We start from the raw sequence: 23,497 nt of genomic DNA, 5'->3' as shown, positions 1-23,497 counted from the left end.
TATGTGCGCACACTCAAATATCAAAAAATGCATTGCCGATGGCGACACCAAGTCCTCCCAGAGTTGTGCCTTTTGTCATTAGTTTTGCTTTCAATAACTTGATAACTAAACAGAGGCAGTAAGCCAACAGCTACATGCAAGGTGTGTGGCACCAAGATAAATGATGCCGGATCAACAACGTCGAACTTCATCAGGCATCTCAAAACGCACCCAGATAGGTCAGTCACTTGCTAATGTGAAAGAGACGTTAAATTTAGCATATATCGTCACAGGTAACAAGCTAACCATCGCAAAGTGTTAATTAAGTGCTAATGCTGGGAACAGGCAAATTGTATCTTTATAGTTGTATTCATATGATGTGACAAACTTCGGTTAATATTTCACCAGGTCCGAGGGCTAGAGGGATGTGTTAAGTAGCAGAAGATTAGACTATACGATGTCCTAAGTTGGAGACCCAATGTAAGTTCTGGATGTTGTTGTTAAATAGCAATACGGAAAGTATCAGTTCTCACATGTTTGCACCATGGTTGGTGTATTAACTTTCAATACAGAGGTTTCCCTCAAACTTTGAACACTGAAAAATGTAATGCATGATGAGGTTGGGCTTTACAGTCAGTAACACAGACAAACATGTATTCTTTGGTGCAGATACCAAAATGTTGAAAAATACAGTTATGAAATTGAAACAGAGTTCTTAATTTGTGTTTCTTCAGATTGCATTGCAGTAGACCCCATAGAGTTATCCCACAAGTGATTTTGATACTGTACGGATGGTAGCTACAGGACATACTTTGAATTCATAAGATTTAACAATACAGTGTTAGGGACAGATCAGATGGCCAGAGACTTGACTTGGACTCGTGGCAAAAGACTTGACTTGAACATGCCCCTCAAAGACTTGAGACTTGACTTGGACTTCCAAAAAATGACTTGCGAACATCTCTGACATGTGGCCAATCTCAGTAAATGCCATAAGAAGCTTGGTCAGGAGAAGACAAACCCAATGACTTCAATGATTCTGAGAGCATGATGGGACGACAACAACATGATTTGGTCTGAATGCCAAGTGAACATCGGTGCTATTGTGTACTATCAGTGCTATAAAGATAAGGAATACAATCCCCACAGTGAATCACATTGGTTGCAGCATCATACTGTAGGCACGGCTGTCAGCAGCAGGGACTGGGAGACTGGTCAAGACTAGAGTGGGAGCAGGCCAAGTGTCCTTGAGTAGCCCTGCCAAAATCCCAGTGTTCCCTGTGTTGTGCTTTATTTGTACAAAACAATAAAAGATTGTGTGAAAAGATTTTTCTTTATAGTCTTAACTCTCATTTTGCAATAATTGCACACATGAAGAAAATGATTGAGACAGACAGACAGACACACACACACACACACACACACACACACCCCCCCACCCTAAGGCAGGGTAGGGGCTGAAGGTCCAGATTAGGCAAAGGAGCATTAGAAGGGGTCTTAAGATGCCCCATACTGACATTTCACTACTTAAGCCCCCATTCTATCCACTTCTAAGTCGGGTGCATGCCCCCTCCCTTTTGTCAAAGATGCCCTTATCGTGTTGAGTGACTAAGACTGAAAGCTCTTTGTTTCATGAGGAAGTTTTCATAGTCAAGTCAATTTTATTTATGAAGCCCCGTATCCCAAATCACAAATTTGCCTCAAGGGGATTTACAATCTGTACAGCATAAAACAACCTAAGGCTATGCAATTAAGCAAATTTTAATCTTGATTTCGACTCCTAACAATCACAAAAACAATGTAATCGAGAAACAAAGATTATTTTGCACATTACATTTTAAACTCTTATTTTGTCTTGTGTTCTGAAGGGGAATTCAAAAAGTTCAAGGGGAAAAGTATTTAGGCAAATTTCACAGTTCAAGGTGTTTTCACTGTTAATTTGTTTAACTGTTCCACTGTTTTTTAAATTCAATAAACGCAACATCCTTCCAAAAGTCAATAAGTAATCGTGTTAAATAACTGTCATTTCAATATTGACCAAAATAATTGTGATTATGATTTTTTTTCCATAATCGAGTAGCCCTACAACACCCTCTATCCTTAGACCGTCGATTTGGAAAGGGAAACGCTCAACAGGGAAGAAAAATGTAAGAAAGAGACAAAATTATAGAAAGATTGTAAACATATATGAAGAATATGGATGTGGAAAAGAGAGAGAGGTCCCAGGATGGCCGATGGTCCAGCACAGAGAAGCATGAGTAAAAAGAGAGGACAGGGAGGATAAACTAGGGAGAGAAGGAGGGAATTCCAGAGGAAGGGGGCACGATAGGAAAAGGCCCTGCAGCCAGCTGACATCTATTTAACTAAACAAATTTTCTCCATTGACAGAATATAAGCCATAAAATCGTAACCGTCAATGGTAGACTTAAAACCAGCTACGACATGACTAAGCGATTGTATATGCTCATATAGACGCTAAAAGGTCATGGGGCACCAACCTTGTTTTGAGATAAATGTCTTTTATTCGCGATGTCTTGGATAAGTACTTCATTTCCCACAATACTAAGCGTAACAGCAACGTCTCTGATTTGTCCAACTCGTTACCATAGAAACGTTTACATAGCCACAAAACCGCGAACGGCTAGAGCGAGCTTCTGCCATTGAAGTCTATGATAGTTTATGTACACATTCTTGTACCTTTTCCTTTTTTTGCCGCTTTCAAAATGTTTTTTTGCACTGAATCAAATGTTTTTGTTTTTTTTTAAGATTATTTTTTGGGATTTTTTATGGCCTTTAATCGACAGGATAGCTTGAAGACAGGAAAGGGGAGAGAGAGGAGGGATGACATGCAGCAAAGCGTCGTGGGTCGGATTCGAACCTAGGCCGCTGCCAAGGCCTCAGCCTACGTGGGGCGCACACTCTACTGGGTGAGCTGGAGGTCACCATTCATCTCGTAGCTGGTTGGCTTGGTTCCAGACTTAAAACACTTTATATAAGTAATTTTCGAAACATCAATGAAACAATTGAATGGGGAAAAACACTTCCGGAACCAGAGCCGTTAAAAAAGTGGGCGGTCACTGTTGAGCTCTATGACCAGCATCTCAGTTATATCAGAATTTAGAGCAAGAAATTACGTTAACATCCAGTTTTTCACAGCAGTCAAACTAATAATTTGAGAATGATCATATGCTGAGTATCATCAGCAAAACAGTAGAGATGAATTACATGACTGGGTATAGTTTAGCCAAGAGGTGATATATACAATATACAGTATAACAGAGCCCTGAGGTACTCCATATTTCACATCAGCACATTTTATTGTAGTATTATTGTAAGAAATGCAGTGTTCTTTCAGATGAATAAGACTTTATTCATGTGTGTGCAAGGCCCGAGACGCCAAACTGATTTTCCAGTCAGTCAGGGAGTATACAATGATCAATTCTGTCAAAAGCTGCACTGGGATCCAGTAATAGACATACTAAGGTGAAATCTGATTCCATTGTAAGCAGAAGATAATTCACCACTTCAGTAAGTGCAGTTTTAATGGAGTGACAAGCTCTGAAAGCTGATTGAAAAGGTTAAAAAAGATTACCATTAAATATGTGGGCCGAAGGTTGCTGATACACAATATTTTCTAATACTTTTGAAAAGAATGGGAAGTTAGACGTTAAGGTTAGGGTTTTGTTAAGTAAAGACAATCATGTCTTAAAGCTGGTGGGAAGAGTTCCAGTCGTAAGGTATACATTAACACTATTCAATATTGTAGTTCACAGAAATGGCCTGAGATCTTTAAAAGGAGGCAGCTAGTTGGTTCAATTTCAAGAGAGATAGTCCCAAAATGTGTGGAGACTACGGAGACTAGAGAGCTGGAGATGAGAAACTAATTTTGTATGTTATCTCGTCTATTTTTCTGCAGAAAACTAAATAATCATGATCACAGATCAACAGATAGCTGCTTTTGATTAAATTTGGCTTGAGTGTCAAAGAGAAATCTAGGATTGTATATATTGTTACTGATTAAAGGAGAGAAATATGCTGCTTAAGCAGTGGATAGAGCACGTTTGTAATCCAATACACATTTGTGCCAGGAGAGGTAGAAAACCTTTTGTGTTCCTATCGCCTGCAGGTCTGCTTAAGAGCAAGTGTTTCTACAATAAACCTCTTTGACCATCTTATTTTGATAGAAAGAGGTGCAACTGAATCCAGCATATAAAGACTATTAAGGGCTGTGTTTAAGTCACTGGTACAATTTTCAACAGGGCCTGTCACCGCAGTGAAAGGAGCCAAGACCACAGGCAATCGCTTACCAAGTGCAGTTAAAGTTGACGGACAATGTGTCCATCATCTTTAACTGCACTTGAAATAAAGAGATGGAAGAAAGACGGGTTTGGCAAGAAATACGGGTTCAGACTAATTGTAATTTGAAGATATTACTTTAAACATGGCAAGTAAGAGAACTGCAGAACAGTACAGAAGTCCTTTTCTGAGAATTATATTTTATCTCTGTTTGAAACATTGTCTGTGAGGTAATGTTAACGAAACGTATAGTCAGACTCAATGGATGTTTATTGCTGGGATAAAGCCTGACATGTTCCTCCCCTCTCGCTATCTCCGCTATCGAGGCGTAGCGCCGATTGTGATTGGTTTGAAGAAAAACAGACAAGCCAGAGCGCTGTGGTGATAGATCTGGCAATGAAAGACTAACTAAAGTATAACACAGACTTTCATTAAGCTAAAATAAAAAAACACCCTTTGCTATGCAAGGGGAGCAAACACTCCTACGCTCCTCGGGACTCCACGGCAGCAGCCAAGGTTAATCCTGTTTGTAGAAGCGCTGGTGGGAAAAGGGGCTCTTGTAGTGAAGAGGGACAGCTTTGAGATGAGGTGGAGGGTGCCTGTAGGTGCTTGACCCCTTCCTCTCTTAGCCCCACATCTGCCCATTAACCTGGGCCAATCAGCTTGACCTTGGTGAGGAGAGGAGCTCAGGAGTAGCTCACAGCGCCATTGACTCCCAGCAGTCACATAATTGGCCTGTTAAGAGGAAGGGATGGGGAGGGGGGCTTGGTTGTGCTGGGGTGCCAGTGCAAGCAGAGTAAAAAAGCAGATGTGGTCATTATTTTGTTTTGTTGACAGGCATAGTGCCTGTCCTCATGCATACTCATAGCAGTATTGCTTGATATCACACACATACTGTATATCAAAATGAATACATTAAGGGTTTAAGTCTCCTGCTTAGGTTGTGAACTGAAAAGGAAAAAAAAATTTGAAAAATGATTGGTGACAAAGACGGGCTAGACACACCTTTAAATGACGGGCATACGGGTTCTTACACTGGCTACCAAGGAGGGTAATGAAAGCAGAGTGGTGTCACAAGAAGATGTTTAAATCAACAGCGGATCACAGTGCCATCTCCAGGAGGAGAAATGGACTGGACTGCATATGGATGAACTCTTACTCATTATAGAAAAGCAGATAAGAGGCAGAAAAATGGCAGAGGCTGGAGATGTTTCACCGGGAAAAGGATTGGTGGAGACACTAAAACAAGGGATAGAACTATGGAGAAAGAAGGTGGAGATGGAGAGGAGGGTGGGGTAAGATGAAAAAGAAAAAGGCAAGAAAGAGGGATAAAGCAGAGCGGGTGTTGATTGGAGAGAGGCCAGGCGGTGGGTGCCAGCGGTACCTGTTGTCAAAGAGATGGCTGAGGTGTGAAGCTCGTCTCAGCAGAGACCCTCAGAGGTGTGAGGTGATTATGGGAAAACGGGAAAGAAGACAGAGACATTTAGCCAGAGAGAAAGAAAGATCAGGACAGATAATGTGAATGTGGCAATAAAGCTGGCTGCTGGAATAATGGCAGAGTGGGAAGGAACAACAGATTGAGAGAGGTAAAGTGAAAATGTGTATGACAGAAACTAACCAGTAGGGTGATTGTATACTGTGTGTGCGTCCCAATCCCATTTTATATGGCAGCTACTCAAACCTTGGTTAAACGGGATATAAACCCCAGTCTCCTGGGTGAAAGTCCTGTGTTTGTTTTACTCATCCACCACCCAAACCTTCAACTTTCTGGATTTTAAAGTTATTTTAAGTTATCAGAAAGACTGCATTAGCCCTAGCCAAGCAGAGCTAAACACTGTTAAGCTAGTGCTACATCCATTGCTACATCCATGGCTACATCCACACCTCCTGATGAGTCCCCACTGCCCCACAAAATAACATTGCTGTTCAGGAATGCCAATAAAGAAATTGCTGACCTTAGGGAAGATGTTCTTCGGATGTCTGAGGAATTAAAGACGCCCTGCTAACTGCCTGCTTGGATGTGGTCCATGATCAGTCGCTGCGGATTTCAACTCTCTCGGTGGCTCTCTAGGATACGGCGCCCTGGGATCGGTCCGCCTGCCCACGTCCGTCCTCCTGCTCGACGCCGAGCCACCGTTCGTCCTGGACAGAGGTGGTCCGCGGCCGAAAGAAAGCCTCTTTCTCTCAGCCTCTCCAATCACTTCGATGCCTTGTGGGAGCTGGGTGTGAACCTGTCTGACAATTCTGGCTCGCGATCTCTTCTCCATCGGCATCTGGTGGCGTTCACATGGCTCTCTGTCGCAACCGCATGGCCCCTGTGGCAGCGGCTGCCGGTGTTGTGGCTCCTTGCTATGGCTGCCCGACATCTGGAAACACACTGGCTTTCCCGAGGCAGAGAGCTGGTGGTGTACCTGCGGCATCCTGTCCAAACAGCTCGGCGTCCTCTCCACGGTTGCCCGGTGATGCCCGGGGTCTCTCCGCTGCGTCGCCAGCTCACAAGTTGTCATCACAGGCGAAGACTTCTGCCTTGCGACGAAAGCTTCTCAAAGACGCTGTGATCAGGTGCTCTGGTGGTCTCCGCTACCTGGATCGCAAAAATGAGTCTATGCCTCAACGCCAAACGGGGCAGCCAAATGCTCTGCGGTAATCTTCAGCACGGGCTCCAGACTCAGACATGTGACTGACTGTTTACATCTTCCGCACATGTGCACAAGCACATGCCCCAGTCACACCCCTCTTCCTCTACAGCAGTAGAAGCATACGTTACCCTTGAGAGCTCCTCCTGCAGGCCCCCCTTGTCAGTTACTACCTACTCTCCCTTGTCACCTTCTATAAACACCCACCTCATGAGCTGCTCCGATCATCACGGAGCTTGTCTAATGTTAGAGCATGACTCCCTTAAGAACAAACCCTACACAAGTCAGGGAACTGGTCCTCAGTCCAACAGGGCAATCAATTTTTATACCCCCACCTCCATTATCATTCCCACAAGAATTACAAACATCCGAGGACATCATCACTCCCCTGGCCGCAGAAGACGAGGAGTCAACAACGGTAATCTCCATTGCCTTTTTTTTGCCTCGACAAATTTTCTAATAGGATCAGCGCGGGCTGTGGATACAATCCTTATCAAATTTGCATTGTTGAATGGGCAATCACTTTTGAACAAAACATTCATTTTAAATGACTTTTTTCCTATCACGTGATCTAGACTTTTTATTTGTCACGGAAACCTGGCTGCATGTTGGTGATCTCAGCCCTTTCACTGATTTCTCCCCTGGTGATTGTGACCTTTTTTAGTTCTCCCAGATCCACTGGCAGGGATGGGGGTTTAGCGACAATCTTCAAAAATCCCTATAAATGCCGTCAATTGCCAGTTGATAAGTACACTAGTTTTGAGGTGCAAGCATTTAAGGTTGATTTGTCCTGCCCACTGATTTGTGCACTGGTGTATAGACCCCCAAAGTACAATAAGTTAGAGTTTCTATCCTTGATTGTGCCCAACTCGGATAAGATTTTAATCCTTGGTGATTTTAATATCCATGTCTGTTGTCCATCAAAGCCTTTAGTTAGCCAGTTTCTACAACTTGTGGACTCATTCAATCTGACATGTTTTCCTGTTTTAAATATTGAGCTGGATGTTGCTAGTCTATCTGACCATAAACCTGTGATTTTTAATGCATCACTTTCTAATCCATTACCTAAACCTTGCTTGCCAGATCGCTACATCCGAGCACTGAACCCGTCCACTGCTAGGCAATTTTCGGTTACTTGCATATATAGAGAGAACCTCCACCTCTCTGTCTAAAGATGAGCTAGTTACTTGGTTTAATACCACTGTCACAGATGTTCTTGATATTTTTGCCCCTTTAAAACTGAAGCGACCCAAAGTCAAAGCCCAACCTCAGCTTAACAGTGAGACTTGTGCCCTTAGACAAAAGTGTAGAAAAGCAGAGAGGAAATGGAAAAAAGGTAAACTGCAAGTGTCCTATGAGATACTGAGAGATCATCAGGTATCCTACCAACGCTTTGTCAAAGCATCTAAAGCAAAGCATTTTTCTGATATCATAGCTAAAAATGCACGTTGCCCTGAAATTTTGTTTAGTGCAATAAATACTGCAGTAAATCATGCTATTGCACTATTGGTGCTACGTTTGAAATCACAGAACAATTTGAGCTTTTTTATCAACAAGGTTAACACTATCAGATCTTGTATTTCACCTACTGATCATGACCTTTGTAAATCAATGCCCTGCTTCTCTGAATTGTTTTGTGCCTGTGGCCCTGTAAGCATTGATGGATATTGTATCACACATGAAACCTACCTATTAATCTTCAGATATTGTCCCCTCTCGTCTTTTGAAAGAGGTATTTGATACTATTGGTCACAGCCTCGTCTGTAATAAATAGCTCTCTTATGAATGGCACTGTCCCATCTAGCTTTAAACATGCTGTGGTTCAGCCTCTAAATTATTGTTTATGTCAAAGATTTTGGAGAAGGTTGTTCTTGCTCAGTTCTCTTCATTTTTAAGTGAAAATAATGTCTTGGACAATTTTCAGTCTGGTTTCAGAGTACACCATAGCACAAAAACAGCACTTCTTAAAGTGCTAAATGATTTGTTGCTGTTCGGTGACGGAGGAAATTGTGCTATCTTACTCTTGCTGGACATTAGTGCTGCATTTGACACGGTTGATCATGCCATCTTTTTGGATCGCCTTCAGCATAGGGTAGGGATCCAGGCTGTTGCTCTACAGTGGTTCAATTTTTATTTAAAAAATAGAACTTTTTCTGTTTTGAAATTGGAAATATCTCCTCCTCTTCGGCAGCGATTACATGCGGTGTACCTCAAGGTTCAATTTTAGGGCCAATTTTATTCTCTTTGTACATGCTCCCATTGGGCTCCATTCTTCACAAACATATCTTATGACTGTTTTGCTGATGACACACAGCTGTACCTGCCTCTAAAAACAGGTAATACCAACTCTTTAAAGTCCCCTTTTCACTGCCTGCAAGACATTAAGTGCTGGATGGCTAACAACTTTCTCCAACTTAATGAGAGTAAGATGGAAGTCATGATGTTTGGCCCCCCAAATTCAGTTGATGAACTTTAAAAAAATGTTGGGACTTTAGCGTGTGCCCTTTATCTTTTCATCTTTGACCCAGTATTAAAATTTGACAAACAAATTAGTTTTGTTGTCAAATGTAGCTTTTTTCATCTCAGGACTATTGCTAAAATAAAATCCTTCCTCTGTCGTAAGGACTTGGAGACTGTTATTCATGTTCTTATTTCGTCTCCTATTGACTACTGCAATTCCTTGTATTCTGGGATTTGTCAATCATCAAATATAGAATCCATTTTAAGGTAATGTTACTTGTTTTTAAGGCATTACATGGATTGGCCCCTTTATATATTGCTGATCTCCTTACCTTACATCACTCCTCCAGGAACCTAAGATCGTCTAATCAGTTCCTTTTAGCTATTCCACAGTCTTGGATGAAAACAAAGGGTAATCGTGCCTTCTCTGTTGTGGCCACGAGACTCTGGAACAAACTTCCCATTCATATTAGGTCCTCCTCTACTGCTGAGATCTTTAAGTCTCATCTTAAAACACATTTTTATTCTTTGGAGTATGATTTAGTTTAGGGACTTTTGTGTTGTTTGTATGATGTTCAATGTGTCTTCCTTTGTTTTTATAACATAATATAACTTTGTTCAGCCTACGTTGGTGCTCTATAAATAAATTGACTTGACTTGGTGTCTCATTAAACAGCTTTTTGCTGTAGACACAGCAGCAGGACAGAAAATGTCTGAATGTGTCACAGATGCATTATGATGAGTGGAGGTGTTTCTGGGTCCATTTTCTGGGTGTGTGTAGACATACACAAGATCAGATCCTCTAGAGGAATAGCCGGTTTCAGAGAGTTTTAACAAGTAGCCTAATTAGGAGCGGGTCCAGGAAACTGGAGCTCTTAAGCCCCAAAGGAGTTGGGTCAAACAATAAGCCCAGGTTAATGACACCTCCTGAGGGGTAAGTTTCCCACAGCAAGATCTTTCTAAGCTCCAACCTCCACACCTCTCTACGGTCCATCTGGCATTCTGACAGCGGGGTAGGAAGTTATGGCTGTGACATCACTCCTAACCTGTGACATCATCACTGCCCATCAGTGATTTCACACAGGTTTGCCACAGCTGCAGACAAAATCTGATGTCTGCTAGCTGGCATGACCAGGTTATTTATGCGCTGACTGGAGGAAGTAGTCACCCATTTTCTCAAGTCTCTAGCAGCCCACTATTCCTCTGGGGGACACTAAAAATCGATTTCTGCTCCGCAACAAATCATAAGACCAGCACCTACACCAAAGTCAATGTTGACCCCTACACTATGTTAGGACAGATTGTTGGGTGGGTCACAGAATATAAATGATAAAGCAACAAGTCACCCTCACACCACAGAAAAACAGGACAGCCGCAAGATACCTGGTGACATCATAATTTGTTGTAGCGTGGTTTGTTCAACACAACTGCCATCAAAGCCTACTGGGCTTGTGTATTCAGATGAGCTGAGCCTGCAACCAATCTCCTTTTCAAAGGACTCTGGTCTCCATTGATGAGTCCTAACGCAGCAGCCTCAGATGTGAAACACAATGGATCGACATGATTAATCAAACACAGGCCCATTACAGCCAGACAGTCACACAGGCCTCCAATGTGCATTAACAGAAAGTCATAATAAGATGAGCAAAGGCTCACAGGGATGAAGATTAACAGATACAGTTCTGTGACTGGCTGGGTGAGAGTTCTCTCTGAAGGTTTCCTTTGTCAGTGACGATGGCCAGAGTGACATGAATGCCTTCTGGAAACATTATTAGGTCAGGACAAAGGTGTGCATCTTATGAGTTATTTGAGTTGAATATGCATGTTTTTTTCTTCAGTTCCTGATATTTATATTGTTCAGAATCGAGACAGGGGACAACAACATCTATCTGATCACAATTTGAACTTTTAATAAAAAGTCAAGGATGAAACAGGGTAGGGCACAGTGAACTGAGACTTTGATTGAAATCCATCCGATTACTTATGGGGCATTTCACCTCTTCTTTCTTCAACTTTCATGATTAAATTTATAGTGTTATAATCATCATCAGGCTACAGACGCAAACTCTGCCCACTTGTACCCACTACAAAGCATGGCAGCAATCAAAGTATGCTGATGTTCTATAATCTATTTGACACAGCTAGAAAACAAACCTGACACTTAAATTGCACAAGGAGTGTGCCAACTCAGGTCCTGCCAAATGGCTCTGCTTTTAACCCTATAACACACTGTTCAGAAAAGCACTGATGAAATATTAAAACAAAATCAACAGGCTTTTGCAATTTTAATGATGCTTGTGGCATGTGCAGCAGAATGACTGTGATGCCTTAACACCAAACATCTCTGTCTGCTTCGCCGCGAAGACGTGCTGAAAATGAAGTTACTTGTTCCATCATTGCCCCCTCTATGAAAGGTTCATTGGGCCAATTAGGCTGCTTGGCCTTATGCAAAATGCCAGGCATTTAGCGGGAATGATAATGATTAGCGCTGGGTTACATTTGATCACAGCTGTGGTGAATGCACAGAGCAGAGAGGGTTAGTTACTGGGGGCAAGAGTAATTTCATTTGTCCTCTATTTGCATGTTGGAAATATGTCAATCAACTCTACTGTGATTACAATGAGATATGAACTCCCATCTAAAATATCATATGAAGACACCGGTCAGGACAGGCTCTTCATATAATTTTTGTCAAAATTATGTTGATAATGATGGATGAATATTTTGTTGTTGAGGAGCCAAGGATATATGATACAAATATTTTTGTTGCAAGGCAATTATGTTTTGTGTCAGTATATGCAGCCTGAAAATAAGTCTGTAATAGTAACCATCAGGCGAAAAGCTGAACATATATATAGGTCTAACATCCCTCCCAATCTGAAAGCAAGTTTGTAGGGGTGTACGTCTAAACTGAATGTGCTGTTTGGGTAAGAAGCTGGGTGACAGCCAAGAAAAGTGGCCCTGCCTTCTACCTGCTATAATTGTAATGGATGAGGAGGATGGCAAAAGGGAGATGTATACACACATACACATGCACACCGAGAGAAACCCACACACAAAACCTTGGGCAAAAAGAAAATGGACTTCTGTGTTGGCAACAGCTTTTTCCTAATCCTCGCCCCTGGGCTATATTGTGCAGTCAAGCAGGCTATTACATGGCAACAATTAGGGGGGCTGGAGCCCAACACCTGGTCGTCTCCTATTCTGGCCCTTCAGTGGCAGCTGACTGTACAGTCTCACAGCCAGGTGGCCCTCCTTCAATGACATTAGCTAGTCACTCCAGGGTTAATCAGGAGTCTGCCATCATCCAGTGGGCACGCATAGAGACCCATTCAGATTGGAAGCTTTATAGGGGGAAAGGGATGATGGAGACAACGTTGTTACAAAAACTTGTTCAACTAAAGATCTCAGAGAGCCCAGATAATCAAAATTAACTTGGGGGAGGGTTTAGGGCCTCTTGGATTTGTGGCTTAAGTTCAGTGCACTGCCTTGCTTGGCTCAAGCGGAGTTCGCGGCACGTCAACTGTGCATCCTGCAGATTATAATGGACCTTTTCATGGGTGGACAAAAACAGATGGAGGAGCGGGAAGTGCTATACATCCATGCAGACGGGTGATGATGTGGGGGGAGGGAAACTGGATTTTGTCAAAGTCGGCAGATACAAAAACAAGTGGGTGTAGTTAGAGCGGTCCAAGCTATATCTGCCTGCACAAAGCCCCATTCCGAAGCCCCCTGGCTTGGAGATCTGAGGGTAAATAACACTCATTAGAATAATAAAAGCTATAGATTTGTACCCAAATCAGCTAGAGTCTCATCAATAGTAATTAGAGGCTATACATAACTAATGAAGATGTGTACACTACATTAAACAAAGGTACTGAGAGCTGTTGTGTATCTAAACAGAGTGTGTTGGATAAGTGGATGTCTGCAGCACAAAGATTGTCTTACATTTCATTACCATTATAATAATGTGTAGTATCATTCCTAATTCTAATGTTATACTCTATGACAAATTTGCATTTAGTTGTTAAGATAAGGCGATCCCAAGATTAGCAAGTGTTGTGCCTTCGTCTGCAACAAACAATACTTTCTCTTTGTTTAACATAAAAACTCAACTATTATCACAGCCTGTTGCAGTGGAGAGACACAGGAAGATCTGGGCAATATTTCTCTGTGCTTTTCTATCAGCCACATCCACTACTTGACAACAAAATGCAGACTATCAGTATTAACACATCAAAGGCTGCTTTCTGTAAGAAGAGGCAGACAATGCACAGCAATGCATACTTAAGTATTTTGTTTTTGTTATTGCTTTGTTTGCTGTGCCTTGTCTGTCAATGCATAAAATTCCATTTAGTGCAAAAATGCAAATGCTGTGAGGCACAAGGACATCCTCTAAAAGAGAACAATGGCCACAGGCCAGCAGAGGAGCAGACACTGCCTTTGAACCATTTAAAGAGGCATTAATGTGCAACTTATAAATAATCAACTAATTCATTCTTAAAACAGCCAATTAAGTCTGTGACAATAAAAGCAACGCAGCCTTATGTAAAAAGTAAAGTGCAATCCAAGTCTCTGAACCAAAAAAGAGAATTGAAAATGTAATGGCCATTTAGGGACAAAGAAACCCAATAATGTCACAAGCTGTTCTCACAGGAGTCCCTAAAAATCCAGGGCCACATCAGAGACCAAGAGATTCCAGCGGAGAACGGTGAGTGACATTTCACTGACATTTCCCAGCAGCATTCAATGCAGGGCTGTCTCAAGACAGCTTCAGAAATATCTATGGATATGCTTGCATGTGACACACGCGTTAAGGGATGCAGGTTCTTTCAGGGGATGCCTCAGCTCTGGGGCGGGTGATGAGGAGCCTGGACCCTGGGAGATTGAATGGTAATCACTGGAGCACAGATAATGGATGATTGAAGGCTCTTTCTACGCCGCTGTTGGATTTCAATATCAGAGAGGCCCTAGAATTGGGATTCTTATCAGGGGCGGTGTGTCAAACAAAAGAGAGCTGAGCGTGAAATATGGGGTCCAACTCAGGCACACGACCATGGCGATTAGCACAAGGATAAAAAAGGCCGCACAAACAAAAGAGGGCAGCTTTAGCTGGACAAAGGGCTGTCCACTGCCTTATAACAAGAGACACGGAAGGAAGAAGGGACATAAAGCATGGGAGAGAGTACTTTGTAGTAAAAGGAGGACAGGACAAGAGTTGTGCTGAGGTGGCTGAAAGATAAATAGTGACAGACCCAACTGTAAAACAGTGTTCCAGATTCCCTGCTTCTGAACAGGAATAATGGACCAGTGGGGATGAAATGCAATATACCCCGCCTCAAAGCCATTCATACACATTCAAACACACACACATCATCATTCACGTTCACACTCATACACACAAACACACACAGTGGCACGAGGCTTCACTTCTCTGCCAAGCCCATCACAAAAAACAAAACACAAAAACAACAAAATTATTCCCATTTATCCCCGGATTCCAAGTGCTACAGCTTGCCAAAAAAGCTCATTAACCCTCCCTTCAAGAACCCTGAGACAAAAGAGGGGAAAACAAAACATAACTAATCAATGAGAACGCATCCATTGAGGAGGGGGGGGACAAGAACACGCATCCATTTGGATAACCTGAGAGGGCTAACAGCTTTTGCTTTAGTTTTGTGCTGGCTGGCAACGGGGCGGAGAAAGAAAATTAATTAATTAAACAGGGCTAGGGGGAACAGATGGAATGGCTAACTGGATGCTTATCACTTAAAGCAGACAGACAGGTTTTTACACCCGTGCTAGAAGCAGCACCACCACACAGCATTCACAATGAACATGTCTTCTTAACGGCAATGCAGTCTGTACTAGTCCAGTGGTGACACTGGGGTCAGGGTAGTTTGGCTGATGGACAGAGACCACTGACCCATTTGCAGGAAAGTCATTATAGCAATTTCAATTGTTGATATTTAGCGAGGACATTTGTAGTTTTTTGGACGGTCTTTCCAAGGGTATGGTCTTGATGAGTGTTAACACCGAACCAACACAGCCAGTCATTCCTTTACATATTTGTAGCCAATTTGGGATGATTACTCACTGTTAGGCATACATGTACAAGTGTATTAGTCCATGCATAATATAATAAATGCAATGAAAGTCATGCTATCCTCTTTGCCTGTTCAATCCTTGAGGGTTTACTCTAAACTCTTAAATTAGTAGAACTAGGAGACTTTTCTTCAGTGGCCGCATGGTCAATTTGCCAATTAGCACAAATAGGTTATAATATATTTAAATACAGAAAATACTGATGTGCCCTAAACAGCCAAGCAGCTGTCAAAATACATTAAAACATTGACACAATTGTAATGGTCTTGTTTATGTTATTTTACCTGATACTCCAAAGCCTGAGTTGGGGATGGGGCAGAGAAGACGACCTGACACAAAACTGGCAGTCTTGCTGGCTTTCACTTTGCCGCTCACAAACACACAGATGTCACACATGAATGCATAACAGACGGAGAGAGAAGGGGAGGGGGGCGTGAGGGTGGGGGTTCAAGTTTAAAAATACACAGAGCATGACATTTTTTGGGTTACACTAGGCTATGCAGTTTCTACCAGTGCTAGTTAAAAAACTACTTTTTATTTTATTTTTTTTATTTTATGTACTATATAAAACTGGGTTGTTTTGGCAGCTGAAAGCTCCCTGACACCATAAAATGGTTCATTAATAGTACATAATCAAGTTATGGATAGAAAAATCTAACAAAATGTGGAAAAAGTTGAATTAACCGGGTTGGACTCAAATTACACAGGAGCACTTCTGTTATTTTGGCAAATAAATGGCAATTATTATTTGTCAGAAATGTAGAAGTTAGACACAAACGGAACACATGGTGCTCACAAATGTATTAACACACCCAAACACACAAAGCATGATGGATGTATAATACCAGAGGCACTACAAAATAAAGGCACCTTCCGTATACATACAAACACAAACACACTAACGAAACAACAGTTTGACACCAGCAGTGTGTGTACGCTACCCCAGGCGGGGCTCTGGGTCCCTGCTGTTGGCCGTCTGGTTCCACGCCTGTTCTACCTGTGTTTAAAAGGGGCGGCCCCCATGAAGCTCAGACCTTAGAGTGCAGGCTGGGCTGGGCCCCCAGGGCTTTCAGGGTGTGGGTGCCATGCAGCGGACGCCTTTTGTTACAGGCTGGGTGGCAAGAGGAGGAGGAACTAATGTGGGGGGGGGGGACGGAAGAAAAAAAATGAGTAATGCTATGAGTCATTCTGCATTAGCAGCAGGGCAGGGAGACAGGGAGGGGTGGAGGGGGGGGAGAATACTTTTGCATGTTGTATGAAGCTAGACGCCATATGCCATCCGAGCTGGACTGCCTCCTGAGTAAGGGCTCTTGGTTTGACAGGCTTGTGCTTGCCCCCTCCTCACACCCAAAGCTACCCCCTTCTCCCCTAACTACCACCCTCCTCCCTGTAGGCCTGCCTAGGCTTCAGCAATGGGCTGGGCAATTGCTTTGCTTGTGCATGGACTCTGTGTATTTGTGTGTGTTGGGGGTGGGGGGGGGGGGGGTACTCAGTGATCTGAACACATCGGACATTGTCGTGAGTCCCGGCAGGAACAGCTGGTCAGCTTGAGAGAAGGGTGGGAGGGGGTAGGGATAAGGAGGGGGAAAGAGATGGGAGGCAGTGCGCTACACTGATAATGGGATTAGGTTAAAACATTCAGTGGGGGAGAGACCCCTCCTCTCTGTGTAGCCCCCCAAATACTGCGTAAACTCTCAACCGCTATCAAAGCCAATGCCAGCCTCCGCCCAAACCACCCTGGCCAACTCCAAGCAGGGGCACTTCAACTCAGGGATGGCCCCTAACCCAACCACCTACCCACACGACAGCAGCCAACTGCCTCCAAATAAAACGCTTGTATCAAGTCCAGATCCCGATACACTACTAGATAGTTAACATACATTGCACGACAGGTCAAGGTGATTTCTTAAGATTCCCCTTTAAGAATTTATCTGTATATTAAAACTTACCTGTAACATTTTTATAAGACCTTTTAGTTGGCCAGTCCTGTTTTCCATAAACAAGAAGTTGGCTAGTTATACTTATAAAAGCTCAGACCATTACATGAAACCAACATAAAGTGACTAGCTTGGCGTCTCACTGTGCCCAGCCAAGCACTGTGTTCCACAGTGATATAGACTGCTGAGTATTATCTATGAGACTGCAGACAGTTAAGGCACAACAGCTGGCAAATTAGACCTATCAACGATGCTAAATAATTCATGTGAGACAACACTAACATGGCAGATCCTATTCATGACATCCTATCATGCATACAGGCGCACTTTCATCTCCGCTAGGTGAGGAATCTTACAGTATACAAAAGAACCAACTGCTGTTAGACAAAGACACAGTGAGAGTGGGACAATAACTTGCTCAGAAGGGGTGTGAGAATATGTCATTGCCAATGCAGTGACTGTAATAATTATGATGGCGCCTAGGGGGGTGACAGCAACAGCACACAAAGGAGTGCACAGAGGATATCAAATATATTATGTTTTCAGTATACATCCATTGAAATTATGTACATCTCGTTTTGGCATTCAGGGGAGCTGGGGGACTATAGATATGCTCACGCGAGCCTGTAAAGGAACAGGACAGACTTCAGCAGATTTTCTGGGTTCCACTGAAAGGATCAAGCCTCCCTCTCTTCTTTTTACTACCCCACACACACACACACACACACACACACACACACACACACACACACACACACACCCCTAAAAGCCTGTCTCGCATGACTGGCGATGGGCAGAAACAGATTATGGTTATTGATTGCTGCCTGGAGATGGATCTGTGTGTGTGTGTGTGTGTGTGTGTGTGTGTGTGTGTGTGTGTGTGTGTGTGTATTTGTATGTGTGTCAGAGAAGATGATGGGGACTAACGGCAGTGTGCAAAAACTATTGATTCTGTCCAGTAGAAAGGCTATGCCTCTGAATCAGGGTCAGTTTTTCACTGTCTCACCTATTAGAAACTTGCCGTCTCCACAACACACACACGCAGACAGTTTTTACCCTTAACAATACCCCCATCACAAAGAGTGATGGACGGCACATCAAACTCAAGTGCTTGTTGAAGAGAGAAATGAATCCCTGCTTCTGGATGAAGACATTATTCTACAGTGACAGTATGAAGGATCTACTTCATACAGTAAATGGCAGCAGACAGCAAAGCAATTCAGTAACAGGCTAAATTCAGGTGACACAAATAAACTCATTGTGTCTTCCAAACCAATATGTCACACACTGTTTGCATGCAGCAAGTACTATTAATAGAGGAACATTAACTTATTTCTGTATTGTTGCTGATGAATAAAAAATAAAAATAAAAAAAAGAATGGTGGTTTTATAAAAACTTAACTTGAGACATTGTTCTAAATTCTTCAAACATGCTGCTGTGAAGGGTGGACTAGTTGCAGACAATACACTTAGAACACACAAAGCCAGACCAGCTGCATTTTCCATCAGACATATAAATAATAGATGATACATTATGAGTTGTCTGTGAGAGGATAGGATGTCTATGAGCCCATGGTTATGTATTGACAGAAGAAATTGACACAAATTCTAACTGACAACTAGAGCTGGACCCTGAACAAGAAAACAACCACCCAGATTTCACAAATCCTCATAGTTCAGAGATGGAGAAAAAGGGAGAGAGGAGGAGACAGAGGATGTGATGAGGAGAAAGACATAAAGCGGGGGGGGCTTCTATCTGGAAAATGTTGCCGGTGGTCATTTTTCAATATCAAATCCTTTTAGCCTGAGAGATCCTGTGAGCGTTGCGGCAGACTGCTGGAGTCCTCTCGAGCCTTGTGACAGAGCGAGAGAGGGGGCCGCAGCGCCATACTGGCCTTTTATCTGGACACACAGGGGTCATATAGCTTCTCTTTGAAGAAATATTCAACTAATTACCTTGGAGAGTGGCCTCACAGGCAGTGAGCAGACTGTGGATTGTTAAAGCATTATGAAGGGGTAAACTAAGGATGAGGATTTTCCATCTTGCACAAAGAAATATACATCCCTAAAAGAAAAAAAAAAAAGTTGGGTCATTGTTCCAACCTGTGAAAGATAAAGAGCTGCATAACCTGAGAAGATGGAAGAATGATGACTGGAGAGGGAAAAGTGCAAAAGGTTGGTATAATACAACAGCAAATCCAGTGATGAAAGCATATAAAAGAGTAACCTCCACCTGCCACTGAAGACTTTCATTTATGGTCTATGCCAGTGTCACTTTTGTTAACATTGTGAGATATGGCATTTGTGCTGCATTCTTGTGGTGATGAAATTATCGGGAAAATGGTTCCCGACTGGGAAAGTTCACACTGCATTAACATTGTATGCCTCAGCGGAGGTCTGCACTGTCTGAGTGCCCTTCTAGTTAGTTCATACATTGCCTCTGTCCTCACAAGCTCTCAAGCTAGGCAGACAAACAGCAGAAAAAAAACAGACATGCAGACACTCATGCTGGCAGTGTGCTTTGCCTGGCACATTCATTCATCTCCTCTCTTGGAGTGTGTGAGGCCTGGCAGCCTATCAGTGCCAGAACTCCAGAGGCAGCGCTTATCTCCTCTCATAGATCATGCCTTTGTGCTGTCTGCTCCTCTGCTAAGGAATGCCAGGTAAGGCTTTTGTGGCCCGGCACAGGCCCAGTACTGTCCCACCCACCACCCCCTGAGGCTCACTGGCACTGTGAGAGTCACACTGGGCTAATTCACTTGGCGTCGGGTAACAGACATCTGTCACTCAGGATTCCCCCGGAGACACACAGACAAGGCCTGATATAGGGGTGGGGGGCCAGTGGATGTGATGCACTGTGAAACGCATACGTACAGGCAGACACATACTTACACACACCCAACGGTAAACAACATACACAGGGTGTGTTGTAAGGTGATTAACGACCAAAATCCTTTTCTTGTCAATGTCTATGATACAATAAACTTCATAATTATTCAAAAACAACAACTTTTAAAAATATGTCAGTCAATAGAAACTATTCTTCTACCCAAATAAACCTCCTTGGGGGAGGTTTCTATAGCAACCGCCGGAGGGGCAGCGTGGTTCTGGTGAGGCGGTGCTGTACATGCTGTCTGAGGAAAAGCGGGGCGTTAAGGAAGATCAGGTTTCCCCCTCCAGGGGCCATCCCGACTCTGCCCCCCATCTCACCCCCCAACTCTGTGCTGCTGGCATTCACATGCTAATTCATCTCCATTGGTGATTACACTCCCTTTAAACCAACTGACAACTACAGCTGGAGTCAGGCGCTTAACGGCACACTGTTGGATGGATGGGTGGAGGGATGAGAGCAAGTATGTGCATGTGTGCGCTTGTGTCTGTATGCCCTTGTATGCATTTGTTGAGGGTGCTCTTATTTTGCCTCTCCTTGTGCTCCATAAAACGATAGTGATGGATGACGACACTTATCTGTGCTACTACCCAAAACATCCCCACACAACCTCCCATGCTGCTCCAGGCTGTGAAACAGTCCCGGCCTAATAGCTGTATGTAAATCAGCCAACCCATAAAGATCAGTGTCAGCACTCAGCTGTGTACGTTGGCTGACGTGACAAGCACGCCACATGTCTCAATGAATTTGCCCAAATGGGCCACTGGTGGTGCTGAAAATGTAAGCTCAGTGGTGTTATACATGTAATGATATAATTATAAAAATGTATGCTCATAACCTTAATGGTCTCTCAGCTGGATGGGTAATCAAAGGTTGATTAAAAAAAAAAATAAAAATAGCATTCCTCCGATGAGCCATGGCCGTATGGGATAGTGAACAGTAAATGAAGCAGAAGGCATGAGGAGTAAAGGATACAAGCTCTGGTAGAGAGTCAGCCGGGACTTAACAGCTCTGCTGGCGTTGATACAGGTGGCCCGCACCAAGCTTGGCAGCAGCATCCCAGTGATGATGGCGCCATTAAACAGAGGCCCGAAGAAAGGAACCTGGAGAAGTTAAGACAGAAAAAAAGAAAATAATAAAAAAAAGACATGAACATGAGGCATCAAAACTTCCACACTGATCCAAAGTTAATTTTATCAGTGTCCTGTCATTGTATATGTCTAAAAAAAATTGAAAAAGGGTTGATTAAACATCTTTTTGTTCTTCTTTTATTTATTTTTTTTTAACTGTTTCTCTATCTGTTTAGGGCAAGGGTTCAAGTTGAAATTGGATTTTTACCTAACTTTGCATGACAACCACACATATCTAATGTGAATCAATGTTAGGCAAATGCAATTAAAATGACAATCAATACTAAACAATACCCTCATATTGAGCTACCGAACAAATACAAAGGAGCAATATGCATTTTAGCGACAGCGTGTGAGTGTGTGTGGGTACACGCGTCTGTCCATGCATATTGGAAGGGGGCCCTTAATCACTGAGGCTCAATGGTCGTTGACCTGGAAGTTGACGTGAATGTCAAAGTCTCCAAAAGGTCCTGCTGTCTTCAACTTGGTAGTTCACCTCGTATAATAACCAGTCAAATTATAATATAATTATAATACATGGATTTGAACCAGATCTAAAACAGATCAATTATTCACATGCTAGAGAACTGGTGTGACACTGTGTAAACTAACAGAAACCTAAGTAGATAGATGTACAGGTTGTTGGAGGTGGAGGCACTTAAAGCTGCAGAACTTTAAAAAAAAAGGGGTTGGGGGGGACAGAACAGTGACAGCCTCTGCCATTCTCCCAACTGGGCTTAGGCTATTGAGACCCTCTGCTGGGTTGAGGCTAGAATATGTATGACCTAATTCATTTATAGAAATTTCAATATCAATCCAGCATACTACAATATGCTGCAGTGACAAGTAGCTCATGCTAATGGTTGGTAGCTAAACCGTACCATAACGTTATAAGGAGATAGGATATATAAGATACATTTTTATCGGCAATGGTGGTTGTTTAACAATGAAGACAACAACTCCCATGATCCAACGCAAATTCACGAGAGACCCAGAGCGGCAGAAAATTACATATTGTACATTTAACAGTGAGGAATACAAAATAATTATGGAGAAATTGTTTTTAGTTGAATAATGTTCATATAAAAATATATTGTGGATATATCTGAACATCTGAAGGCAGCCATTTTTAGAAATGTCACTATCCTCAGGAAGGCCACACATCCGAGTGCAGTACTACAGAGTAGCAATGATGAAAGCTAGCCAGGAAAGGATAGTAACCATCTCTGAGGGCACAAACCCACAGTGTGGGTAATGCACAGCTGGAGTAGGGGAAACTGAGAGCCTTTAGACAGAAACCAGAACAGGAGAAAGGACCTATAAAACTCAAGGCAAAAGTCTAAATAAGAAGCAAAGACAAGGGACTGCTTTAACATGTGAACAAAGACTGGAAATTAGTTCAGTGCTGAAAATTGCCGGAGTGGTTTTCTTGCTTTTTGTGCCTGGAAACTAAGATACTTTGTCATGCAAGTATAAAGGGAAAAGACGCTTATTGCAAAAATGCAATAAAAGTAACTTCCGATAAGTGTATTTATCTTGTATGCATATAGTCTTAACAATATCCACTGACTGCAGTGGATTACCTGTGGTTTCTTCATGATCTGGATGAAATACATGTGGTTCTTCATTGGGTAGATGATAATCAGCACGTCTCCAAAGTCAGTTGGGATGATGCCACGTCTGTAGTCCCTGGTGTGCTCTGACCACACTATGTGCACCTCGTCATTTCCCAGGTGACGCAACTGCCAAACAAACAAAATCTGTTTTATCAAGTGCCTGGTGAGTGCAGGTAATTTTCATCCCTATGGTGATGTTGACAAGAACACATATTTTGTGAAATAGGGCATGCCACTGGGTTTATTCAGCTAGTACCTTCAGCCCACACCTCTTGAAGGCTACGGAGTGAACTGAGGTGTAAGAGATATATAGAAGGGGATAATACAACATAATTTACTGCTGACAGATCAGTAGAGGTTCCATAAATAAAGTGCCGTAATTGGCTTTTTAACTGCATACAGCAATATTTTATTTAATGTTTTATTCTGTTATAAGCTTTGTTGTTGT

General features: G+C 42.7%; 1 protein-coding gene across 6 annotated transcripts in view; it reads right to left on the bottom strand.

Moving 5' to 3' along the window:
- Positions 1-23,497, bottom strand: part of ralgapa2 (Ral GTPase activating protein catalytic subunit alpha 2) — a 107,242-nt gene that overhangs the window by 14,330 nt on the left and 69,415 nt on the right. For all 6 annotated transcript variants that reach the window (XR_013503631.1, XM_078277149.1, XM_078277151.1 and 3 more), the window contains 2 exons: positions 23,017-23,175; positions 21,279-21,406 (listed from right to left, as the gene is read on the bottom strand). Coding sequence is in view for 5 of the 6 variants with exons in the window: in XM_078277149.1 (XP_078133275.1) it covers positions 21,279-21,406; positions 23,017-23,175 (287 nt within the window). In the remaining variant the exon portion in view is untranslated. The remainder of the gene's footprint in view (positions 1-21,278; positions 21,407-23,016; positions 23,176-23,497) is intronic.

The sequence above is a fragment of the Sander vitreus genome, chromosome 20 (genome assembly GCF_031162955.1).
Source record: "Sander vitreus isolate 19-12246 chromosome 20, sanVit1, whole genome shotgun sequence".
Classification (NCBI taxonomy): Eukaryota; Metazoa; Chordata; class Actinopteri; order Perciformes; family Percidae; genus Sander; species Sander vitreus.
This window is presented reverse-complemented; position numbering and strand designations above follow the sequence as displayed.